Source organism: Phocoena sinus, chromosome 3, assembly GCF_008692025.1.
Source record: "Phocoena sinus isolate mPhoSin1 chromosome 3, mPhoSin1.pri, whole genome shotgun sequence".
NCBI lineage: Eukaryota > Metazoa > Chordata > Mammalia > Artiodactyla > Phocoenidae > Phocoena > Phocoena sinus.
The window spans coordinates 123,038,798-123,050,949 of NC_045765.1; the positions used below are offsets into that span (position 1 = coordinate 123,038,798).

A 12,152-nucleotide genomic window follows, 5' to 3' on the forward strand; every position below is an offset into this window, starting at 1 on the left:
TAGTTTGATTAATATGTGTCCCAACGTGTTTCTCCTTGGGTTTATCCTATATGGTATTCGCTGAACTTCCTGGAGTTGATTGACTATTTCCTCTCCCATGTTAGGGAAGCTTTCAACTGTAATCTCTTCAAATATTTTCTTAGACCCTTTCTCTTTCTTGTCTTCTTCTGGGATCCCTATAATTTGAGTGTTGTTGTGTTTATTGTTGTCCCAGAGGTCTCTGTGACTGTCCTCAATTCTTTTCGTTCTTTTTTCTTTATTCTGTTCTGTGGCAGTTATATCCACCATTTTATGTTCTAGCTTGCTTATCCGTTTTTCTGCCTCAGTTATACTGCTATTGATTCCTTCTTTGGATCATCTTTACTGTTATTACTCTGAATTTTTTTCAGGTAAATTGCTTATTTCCTCTTCATTTCTTTGGTGTTTTGGGTTTTTACCTTCCTCCTTCATCTGCAACATATTTCTCTGTATTCTCATTTTGTTTAACTTACTGTGTTTAGGGTCCCCTTTCTGCAGGATGCAGTAGCTAGTTCCTCTTACTTCTGGTGTCTGCCCCCAGTGGGTGAGTTTTGTCCAGTGGCTTGTGTAGACTTCCTGGTGTGGGGGACTGGTGCCTTTGTTCTATTGTGTGGAGCTGGATCTTGTCCCTCTGATGGGCAGGACCATGTCAGGTGGTGTTTTTCAGGGTGTCTGTGAGCTTAGTATGATTTTAGGCAGCCTGTCTGCTAAGGGTGAGATTGTGTTCCTCTCTTGCTAGTTGCTTGGTGTGAGGCATCCAGCACTGGAGCTTGCTGGCCATAGGGTGGAGCTGGGTCTTGGTGTTGAGATGGAGACCTCTGGGAGAGCTCTCACAGATTAATATTCCCTGGGGTCAGGAGTACTCTGGTGGTCCAACATCCTGGGCTCAGCTTTCCCACCTCAGAGTCTCAGGCCAAACCCCTGGCCAGAGCACCAAGAACCTGCAAGCTCTGTGGTTCAGAAGAAAAGAAAAAAAAGAAAATGAACAGACAAATAAAACCCCAAGATAAATGGTAAAAGCAAAACCAAACAGATGAAAACACACAAAGAAACACACACACACAAACAGAAAACAAAAAAGATGAGAGCAACCAAACAGTAAGTGAACCCCAAAATGAAAACAAATAATAAAACTAAATTAGCAAAAACAAAAAACTAAATACAAATCAATAGCAGAAAGTAAACTAAAAAAAGGCAAAGAAAGCATAAAACAAACACACAAAAAGATTTAAAAAGAAAGAAAACAAAAGGAAAAAACACAAAACAAGAAAAAGTAATGTAAAAATAGAAAAATATAGACTATAGTTTGAAAAAGATAACAACAAAGCAAAACAAAGGGAAAAAACACGTAAAAATATAACGAAAAAGTAAATAGAAAAAAATATACTACAAATAAAGGCATAAAAAAGAAGAGAAATTAAAATTAGAAGAATAATAAACAACAGAACAAAATGAAACAAAAAATATTAGTAATAATAATAGTATTTTCCTGGGGCCTCAGCTGTCAGTGTCCTTGCCATTATAGTGAGCCACAGCCAATCCCTGCCTTCCCAGGAAATCCTCCAATATCTCTAGGTAGGTTTCCGGATCTACTCTGGGGACAGCTGAGACTCTGACCTGGCCCAACTCCTGCATGTACTTGCCCCCAAAGTGCACGGTTGTCCCTAATGTCCACAGCCTCAGGTGTGGGAACACTCATTGTCTATTCAGATATTCCACAGATGCAGGGTTTACCATGTTGATTGCGGGAATTAAATCTGCTGCTTCTGTGGCTGCATGGAGAGGTTTCCCTTCCTCTTCTTTGGTCGCACTGCCCCAAGGGTTCAGATTTGGTTTTGGACCCGCCTCTGCATGTGGGCCACCCTCAGGCATCTGTTCCCCGCCCAGGTGAGAGGGGGCGAAAGCAGCGGCTGATTAACACACACTTGCTCACTCAGGCTGGGGAAAGGGAGGGATACGGCAGTCACAGTTGGGATGTGTGGGGAGTGCGTGCAGCAGCAGAGGCTGGCAGGAAGTTGCAATAGCCTGAGGCACACCGTGTGCTTTCCTGGGGAAGTTGGCACCGGATCACAGGATCCTCTGCAGCGGCAGGCTGCACAGGCTCCCAGAAAGGTGTGGGCAGTTTACCTGTGCTTGCTCACAGAACCCTCGGTGGCAGTGGCGGCAGCAGTACAGGACTCACCTCTGGGGTCTGAGATAGCAGCCTTGGCTCGCGCCCACCCCTGGAGCTCATGTAGGTGGTACTCTGCTGTCTGTGAGTGCATGGAGAAAGAAGCTCCTAGGCAGGCCTGCCCCTCTCCTCATGCACCCCCCAACAATGGTCCGTTGCCTCTCTTGTGGGCCCAGGCTTCTTCCCACACTCCCTCAGCTGTGGCATACTAGCCCCCTCAGGCTGTCTTCACACAGCCAACCCCATTATTCTACCTGGGGTCTGACCTCTGAAGCCCAAGCCTCAGCACCCAGCTCCCACCTGCCCCAGTGGGCAAGCCAACAAGCATCTCAGGCAGGGGAATGCTGGTTGGCACCAATCCTCTGTGCATGATTCTCTCTGTTTTGCCCTCTGCACCATTACTGTGCTCTCTCCTGAGGCTCTGAAGCTCCTCCCATGCCCAGTCCCCGCCAGTGAGGGGGCTTTCTAGTGTGAGGGGGCTTTCTAGTGTGTGGAAACTTTTCCTTCTTCACAGCTCCCTCCCAGACGTGCAGGTCACATCCCGATTCCTTTGTCTCTTTTTTTTTTTTCATTTTTCTTTTGCCCTACCCAGTTAAGTGGAGATTTTCTCAGATTTGGAAGTCTGAGGTCTTCTGCCAGTGTTCAGTAGATGTTCTGTGGGAGTCGTTCCACTTGTAGATGTATTTTTGATGTGTCTTGGTCTCCTACTGAATGACATTCAATTCCTATAGTTCTTATAAGTAATTTCTTGAAGTTTGTTGGAAAAATATCCAAAGACTTCTAATTTTCTCTCCCCCCGTATATAAGCAAGTAGGTCAACAATGCCTGCTGTTAACCTCTTCTTCACAGGAAAAGAAAGTCCATTATGAAGTTCTGCACCTTTGCAGGTAGGTAGAGAATGGGGGGAAATACACACAATCTGCTGTAAGTTCCACATTTATTTGGTCAGTGATCTTAAACACAACAGGAGCAAAGTAGCAACACTAAGCAGGAGCCAGTGGAATGTATCTGGTAGACTCCTCCATAACTTTGGCTTACTTATGAGGCACATAGCTGTTGGCTCAGAAAGAATCTTGCCTATCCTAAGAGAGACACAGACTTACATCACTTTTCAGAAAAAATCTACATTAAAAAAGTATATACACCAATAAAGCAATAAGCTCATTCAAAGGGAAGAAACAAAATTGATGCTCACAAGTCTCTGAACAATTTCTTTGCTTTCATCTTTTCAGTGCCTTGAAAACCCTGACTCTTTGCAAGTTTAAACCAAGAATAAATTCAACAGCATTTTACTCTGCAGCATTTCTAGAGAAACATGGAAGAGTTCTTGGAAATGCTACTTTTGTTAAAAATCAATAACTGTAAAATATTTCCTAAGTAGACAAGCCCCCATTTTTTGATCACTGCTATGTTTCTGAGCCCCATTTTATGCTGTAACATAAAATACAGTTACATTGCCTCCTTGGTATCTCCCTTTAACTTTTTAAGAAAAATATAAACTTTCGTGCTATTCACTTTGAACTCGTGCTTATTTAGAATTTTAGCTTTAGTTTCTTGTGTTGCCTTTAGTTTTTATTAATTTTGTGATTATGTGAGAAACTTTAACCTGCCAATAAAATAAGGTGCTAAGATAGTACATTGTGGGAACTGCAGTCTTGCTGTAATTTCCTTCATCGAGATTCAACAATGAACCTTCAGGTCATTTTCAAATGTGTTCTTAAAATTTAATTTCCTTTGCTTTTGGTAGTAGCATGAAACTAAGATATTCCAGTTAAGTAAGGTCATTTAATTAGTACACTTTATACGTTTTTCAGCTATAGTGAGGTACTTTGCAGTACTTTGAAATGTGCTTAGCTTGAGTGCAGCCTGAAGACTAAAGCAGATACAAAAAGCAGTGGTTTTTCAAGTGTTACAGAGTGATGGGACCTGGGACTGAGCCTGATTTTAGTAATGGTTTTAGTATTTTTCTTTCTGCAACACATTCAATGCAATCATGGTAGATAGATTCTGGGTAAAACATACAAATGTATACAGAAAAATGTCAATGCTGTTACTTTTATCCTCATCCAATCAGTGAATTTTTCTGTGTACTAACCTTGAACTGCAGAAGGAAAGTATTATTCTATAGGCAAATAGATCACTGTTACTTTTGAACCTCCAGTTAAAAAATCAAGAGAAAAGCTTTCCCTGAATAATTCTGAAATCCATAATACTCATCTTTTTTTTTTTTTGCTGTATGCGGGCCTCTCACTGTTGTGGCCTCTCCCGTTGCGGAGCACAGGCTCCGGATGCACAGGCTCAGCGGCCATGGTTCACGGGCCCAGCCGCTCCATGGCATGTGGGATCTTCCCGGACCGGGGCATGAACCCGTGTCCCCTGCATCAGCAGGCAGACTCTCAACCACTGCACCACCAGGGAAGCCCCATAATACTCATCTTTGTATCACTAATCATGCTATCAATAGATTTCTTGAATTAAAAAGAGTTTTTTCCCCTTTCCAATGGAAACAAAACATTTCAAGAGTGCGGTCAAGGTAGAGCTGATGAATGTTTGCTCTTGCAATTCTAAAGAATTTTTTGCTCTTATTTCTTTTGATATTTATTTGTTGGAGCATAAGGAGTCAGGTGCTCAAAATATGTGAAAGATAAGGCAACATGACCTATCGTGTCCTTTACTTCGTTGAATCAAAGACTGATTAGCACCAGAACTGAAACCATGGTTTTGTTTCTGTTTGTTTGTTTGATTTTGCCTAGTGATCAACTATACTTGACTGCTTTGATTTTTAAATCATCTTGTCCTTCAGATTATTGGATTTTCCTAATCAAGTTGAAGTTCAGTAGTCTTCACAATATGTCAGAAAAATTCCCATGATGTCAGTCACCACAGCCTTAGACTATTTGTCATGCACTCTAAGTAACCAGACAGAAAAATCTAATTTTCCATTGTATGAACCAGCAATATATATCTGAAATTCAGCAGATTGGCATTACCTGGTACAAATTCAGAGGATTATATTCAGATTCTTTTCTGACTCAGGTCCAGTGATGAAATCCTAGTATATAAATATCTGTTATCTATATCTGAAGGCAGACTGAGAATTCATCATAGAGTGCAAAACAAGAAAGATGAATATATTCACATTACATTTATCCTCAGTGAAAATGTTTAAGTGAGATAGTTGAAAATGACACTGCAGCCACTAGATGAAGTTCAGATTAGTGACTATCCAGAAGGTCATGTGGACTCTGTATAAACTGGATAAATTAAACCTAAAGAAACAAAAACTTGAGAGCCATGATATCTGTTTTCAAAGGATTGCCCACTGAAAGAAGGGTTAGATTTATTTTATTTTTCTTTAGAAGATAGAAGCACACCAGATTGTGGCAGGTTATTGAATGCTGAGTTTGGCTTAATAAAAAAAAAAAAATGTGAATAACTAGAGGTAGTCTGTAAGTCTGCCTGAACCAGCAGTGAGTCTCTGTTATTGAAAATATTTTAGAGTCTGAATGACAATCTGCCAGGGATGTTGGACAGAGAACTCTTGATCTGGCAGGGAATTTGGATTTGTCACTTTTAAGGTTTATTCCAACCCTGGTTCTGTTATATTCACCCTGCAATAAATAGTCAGCACCATCGCCTCCTTTCTAGACCTCTCGTTTCCTTTTGTTTACCATAGGATAATACACAAAGAAGGGAGAAAAGAAGCCCAAATCCAGCTGTTAGTTGGGCTGACCCTGTTAGTGAAATCTCATAAACATTTTTTTCCATACTCCTCCTTAGCTGCTTCTGGGACCATCTTTTTATGAATATGATTCCCAGATTCTCTCACCCAATTTTCATTTGGCTATTCCTTAATCTTTTCTGAGGTCATGAGTGTTTATTCTCTCTATCCTTCTGTCAGCCTTACTTAATATAACTATTGGCCATCTAAGAGTATGAAGTTAGAAACTTCTGTTTTCATTTATGTAAAAAAATTGCTTTTGAATGAAGCAGGTTATGTTTGACTTCTCAGCAACCTCAATGCCCCCAAGTTCAAGGCAAGGGATGGAAAGTGACATATTTAATGCCCAGCATCAAATGAGCCAAAGAAAAGCAAACACACAATTGTTTTTCATTAAATATATTCCTAATCCAAAACTTTTCAAAATAGTTATCTGTGGTCAAATAAGTTTCAGAAATATTTATAATACTCATATTTAACATTTAGTGAGCATTTACTAAGTGTATGTATCAGTCAGGTTTAGAGTTTTATATACATTATTTCATTCTCAATTTTCCTATGAAGCAAAAGTTATTACTGGTCTTACAGATGAAGAATCCGAGGCATTTGCCACTTCCGAGGTACTGAATGGTAGTGCCAGGAATTCAGCAGAGCATGTATAACCCTGTGTCTTCACTAGAAGACTGCTCAGTGACCTAAATGCTCATTTGTGGTTTATTAATCTTCACACAGGAGAAATAGCTTATCAGCTCTGTTCCAGAAGTGTTTGACTACAGGGCACTTTAATGATACATGATGAGAGATTAGTATTTTGAGAAATACCATCTTAAATTACATTTTATCTGTATCACTAGTAATCTTGGTCTCTTTTATTAGAAATCATTTCAATAGAGGAAAATTTTCTAACTAGAAGAATCTCCATTGTGACTTGCAACAGGATGTTGTGAAATGCTGTTTGAGATCAGTTTTTATTACTGGAAGTTAGCAAATCAGGCAGAAATTATAGTGGAAATAGCAGCATGTTCAGAACAAAGTTTTGTGTGAGTGATAATGAATGACTGCTGTTCGGGATGAGTTTGGAATGGTTTCTTATGCAGCAAGAAATATAAAGATAATACATCTGAGTTTTGCAGGACTCTGTATTTCAGGGATGCCAGATATCTCAATACCAAGGATGTTACCTCAGCCATAGGGCTTGTTGAACTTCTCCAAAATCTGATAGTAAAGAAAGTTCTAATGAGAGGTGGCATGGGTGATATGGTCATACAGTGAGGGGAAAAGAACTACTTCTACAATTTCTGGGTTGTTGAGAGATTCTGTACATTTTTCTTAGGCCCAAAGTTGGACTCTGGAAATAGATGAGCTTGGAGGCTACTGGAAATTGCCACAATATGGACAAAAATGAGTTGCATCTGAGATTGCAGTATCATGTCTCATGCTGGAGATGAAGTTGAATTTTATGCAGGATGAAAAATGCATTTGTGAGATGCTTGGGATATACTACCCGTGCAGACAATGAGCTTAGTAAGAGCTGATAACCGATGGAAAGGGAACAACAACCTTACCACCATGTACATACGATGCTCATGTAAGGAAATAGCAATTACAACTACAAGAAAGGACAGGCAACTTAACAAGGGCTGTTCCCCCTTCTCTGATACAACTCCAGAGAGGCAAGCATAGTAAACAAGGAGGGGGAAAATCCTACCATATTTACCTCCATCTGAGCCCAAGTTTCACGAGTAAGAAAGTTATTAGCAAGACTAATAAACTGGTATTGGTAGGCAGAATGAGGAGGGCTTTGCATCCAATACAAAATTAAAATATAATCTGTACTAAACAGTTTTAATAACTGAAAGTACCCCCAGAGTGATGGAAAGTTTCTAAACTTTTGTTAATGAAGCTCAGCATGAAGGATAAAAGAAAATTCTCAAAGCACCATCGGTAGCAACTACTGGAAAAATAAAAAAATGTTTTGTGTATATATTTCAATAAATTGAGATTCTTCAAATTGATTAATAAATTTTGATTAAATCTATTTAGTGGTCCTGAACAGATCTGTCCTTGAGATTGTTCAGCACAATTTGGGGAGTTTGACAAAATGGTCTGATTCTTCCTTTAGAAAAAAAGAATCAGAGCCCCGGGCACCTTGCGAGTTCAGGGTCTCTGTGTTGCGGGTTTCTCTATTTTCAGGGGCGCCGACATGTCCTCTCCGCCTCGTGCATCAAGCCGCGCGCGGTTGTGCGCTCCGGGACTCTTTTCGGGGCTGTCGGAAGCCCAGCAGGTTGCTGGGCCCAGCTGGCACTGCCCTCCGCCCTCCCTACCAGTAGGTCGATTCTCGTAGTAACAGCCGGTGGGGAAATGGTTGTGCGCTTTCGGTACCCGCCGAAGTCACTGTGATCCCGTTAGATATCGAAAGTACCACAACCCCGATTGCTTTCGTGAAGGACATTTTATTTCCTTACATCAAAGATAATGTTAAAGAGTATCTGCAGACACATTGGGAAGAAGAGGAGTGCCAGCAGGGGGTTAATCTTTTGAGGAAACAGGCTGAAGAGGACTCCCACCTGGATGGGGCCGTTCCGATCCCAGCAGCATCCGGGAATGCGGTGGATGACCTGCAGCGGATGATCCAGGCCGTGGTAGTTAACGAGTGCTGGCAGATATCTCTGGACTGGAAGACCACGGTGCTGAAACACCTGCAGGGCCACATGTGGAGGGCAGCCTTCAAATCTGGGAGCATGAAAGCAGAGCTCTTTGAAGATGTGGTTCCAGCAGTCAGGAAATGGAGAGAGGTGGGAATGAAGGTGTATATCTATTCTTCAGGGAGTGTAGAGGCACAGAAACTGTTATTTGGGCATTCTACAGAGGGAGATATTCTTGAGTTTGTGGATGGTCAGTTAGGTACCGAGATTGGACACAAAGTGGAGAGTGAGAGTTATCGAAAGATTGCCAGCAGCATTGAGTGCTCAATCAACAACAACTTGTTTCTGACGGACGTTACCCGAGATGCCAGTGCTGCTGAGGAAGCTGACATGCATGTAGCTGTGGTGGTGAGACCTGGCAATGTGGGGTTAACAGATGATGAGAAGACTTACTTCAGCCTCATCACATCCTTCAGTGAACTGCCTTCCTCAACCTAGAGGAGGAGTTCTAAGGAAGAACAAACTGTCTTCACAGAGTTGTCCCTGTAGTCTAGTTTTATTCTAATGGTAAAAGTAATTTACTTAAAAAATACATATATACACATACCTAAAGTAAGTGTGTGTATGTTCAAATTACCATTCACAGGCACGTAAGTGGGAAAAATAATCTCAGTTCAGTGAAAAGGGAACTTATTTAAAGATGATGCTTTGTATGTAGAAATTGTTTGAAACCACAACTCTAACCATTATTGAGGGTGAAATATAGGTGATAGCAGAAATTACTACTATACAGGTCAAATGTGTTATGTTTATCAAGTCACGTACCCAAATAGAAAGGTAGGTTTGAGAAGTTACTCAGAAGCCTGGTTATTTTAAAAACTAGAAGAAGTATTTCAGAGACATTCCTAGTAATAATCTAGTCCCCTTTTAAATTGTGAGTTAGATTACAGCAACTGAATTTCAAACTATTAACCTCCCTATGTACAAATGACAAAGCTATTTGTTTCTGCTCCAAAAGAGAGCAAAGTTGGGAAAGTAGACTCATTTGAGTCTTGATTCATCATGTATCTGTTACTTAAGAAACTTGCTAATCATTGTGGTACCCACAGCAAGCAGTTGCCTTACCAGTGAAAAAGATGCACTAACATTACGTTAGTAACATTTCTAAAACATTTCTAAAATAGAAATGTGCTTCCTAATGTTTAACAAAACAGTCCTAATCCTGCCAGTGATCACAGATTTCAGTTACCTTGCTGACTACTTCTTAGCACAGTTTGAGAAATATGTTAATTGCTGTTTACTATTAAAAAACAAAAGGTTTACTGAAATTTGTCCATAAGACCTAGAAGAGCCCTAATACCTAATATTTTCTTCTGAAATGGATGTGAGAAATGTAAATTTTATAACAGCATTATTTATCCTAGTTCAGCCTACTAGGATGTCATGTCAATTTCATGTGGTAATTAATAAAAACATTTTCTTTAAAAAAAAAAGTTTGGAAAAAGCTGAATCATGTTTAATCAGCCACTTGGAGAAATACAGAGTAACCTAATTAGGGACAGCTGAGGCATACAGCATTCTCATCTGTTATGAAGGAATAAGGCTGCTTGGTTGTAACCAAGGGCCAAACTAAGATGCCAAGATGTGTTTCAGAGGGGGCATTAGCTCCTAGAGTAATATATGAACTAATTGCCCTGGAAAAAGATTTCTTCCAAGTGACTATAGAAGAGTTAATTATTACTCCGAAAAATGCTAAACTAGAACTGGTATGTATTGATTTATCTGTTTAACATTTCAGAGTAAATTGCAATTATGTGGGTAAAATAGGCAAAGTCCTGAGGCAACTTGTAAGAACGTGTGTTGCAACCAGGTAAAACTGAATCTTTGGGGCTATTTGGAATTACTGTGAAACTCACGGTTATGCATAAGGAACAGCAACATTTTTGTTTACAAAAATTTTCTTTCTTATAAATAAATATCATTGTTGGAGAGCGGAACAACAACTCTGACAATAACTGGTCTTAGTAGCAGAAAAAAGATGCAAAGAAAGCCTTGAATGGATTGGAAGGGTTGGTGTGGGAAGAAAATGGGGTTACCACATTTTGAAAGCTAAAAGTACTAGCATGATAGAAACAGCACAGTTGTGAACTAATGGGCCTCTGAAGCTCTATGTGACTTCAAAATTGTTTGCAAGTGGTCTTCTGATTCAGGAAAGATTTTTATAGGTAAATTTCAAATGAACAAGAGAACTGTTAAAGTTGGAATGTCGTTTTAAGGAAAAGGAAAAATACTGGCCTTGTATTTTCCATGCAACTCAAAATGCAGGAACTTACAATCTAGCAGCTATTTAGCCAAATCTCCCTGAGTAGACCATTACAATATGTCCTTCGTTATTATTTGTAATGAAGAGCCTTTGAGTCTTTTCCATCAAAGGCAACTTTGTAGGTACAAGGCTTGGGAAGTGAAAAATATGATGCAATTCCTCAAATTTCCCCTTTATCCTCTTTTATTTTTTAATGGTACGCGAGCCTCTCACTGTCGTGGCCTCTCCCGTTGCGGAGCACAGGCTCCGGACGCTCAGCGGCTGTGGCTCACGGGCCCAGCTGCTCCGCGGCACGTGGGATCTTCCCGGACCGGGGCACGAACCCGCATCCCCTGAATAAACAAGCAGACTCTCAACCACTGTGCCACCAGGGAAGCACTATCCTATCATTGATAGTAAATCTGACAACAGAATTACAGCCCACACCGCCAAAATTAAGCTGAAGGGTGTAGCAGCTTACAGTTCTCTGCTTGTAGAGAGCTAAATCAACTGGCTTGAATGGAAACATAAAATATGACTTCACTTAAGCCTAGGATCATTGTCTACAACTCCACATTGTACACAGGACTTTTTTTCCTAAAGAAAAGTGTTCTTTAAACTGAAGACCCATTATGCATGTTTTGCTATAAGATAGTTAGAAAGGCTTTAAACCGTGTTAAAGCCATTCCACCATGTGACCATTTCCATAGGGAGTTCTCAGTTAAGAACTAGATTTTTGAACCTTGAAAATACATGATTACAAAGGTATTTGTAGGTACTTCAGTGAAATGATGAAACCCTTCAAGCAAGTGAGGAAAAAAATCTGTACTAAGGGATAAGTTCGTTCTATGCCTGGGGAAGCCACTATTTTAAATTCTGTTTTGCTAAGTTTTTTAGAATGCTGATACCCAAATATATACTTGTTAGTTAATATTGCAAAGTCAATCTAGTGACATTAAAGGCAAAGCAAAGAAATGATAGGTCCATATTCTCTATTAGTCTGGCAAACATTTCAAAAGAGGTGGTGTAGTATATGAGATGACAGTCTGCCACACTGAAGTAGTATAGCTTGTAGCATTGTTTTTGAGTCTTAAATAAGACAATAGTATGGTATGGCTGACAGGTATTGTTACCAAAAGCCTCTGTTAATGAAGGCTCTACCTCCTTCAAGGTCAAATGATGTTCCTTCCTTTACTAAACTGGAATTTCTATGGGTCTGTTTTACCTGTAGTGATTAATAAATGCTCTTTAGTGAACTGACACCTAGTTCATGAACTAAAAGAGCTTAGGCTGGTT

At 40.1% G+C, this 12,152-nt stretch overlaps 1 protein-coding gene across 1 annotated transcript; it reads left to right on the forward strand.

The window, feature by feature from the left end:
* The first annotated feature begins 8,112 nt into the window (after positions 1-8,112).
* LOC116751091 (enolase-phosphatase E1-like) lies at positions 8,113-9,052 on the forward strand. The gene is made up of 2 exons (XM_032626555.1): positions 8,113-8,193; positions 8,240-9,052. Exons 1-2 carry the CDS (start codon positions 8,113-8,115, stop codon positions 9,050-9,052), a joined length of 894 nt encoding a protein of 297 aa, XP_032482446.1.
* The last annotated feature ends 3,100 nt before the right edge of the window (positions 9,053-12,152 follow it).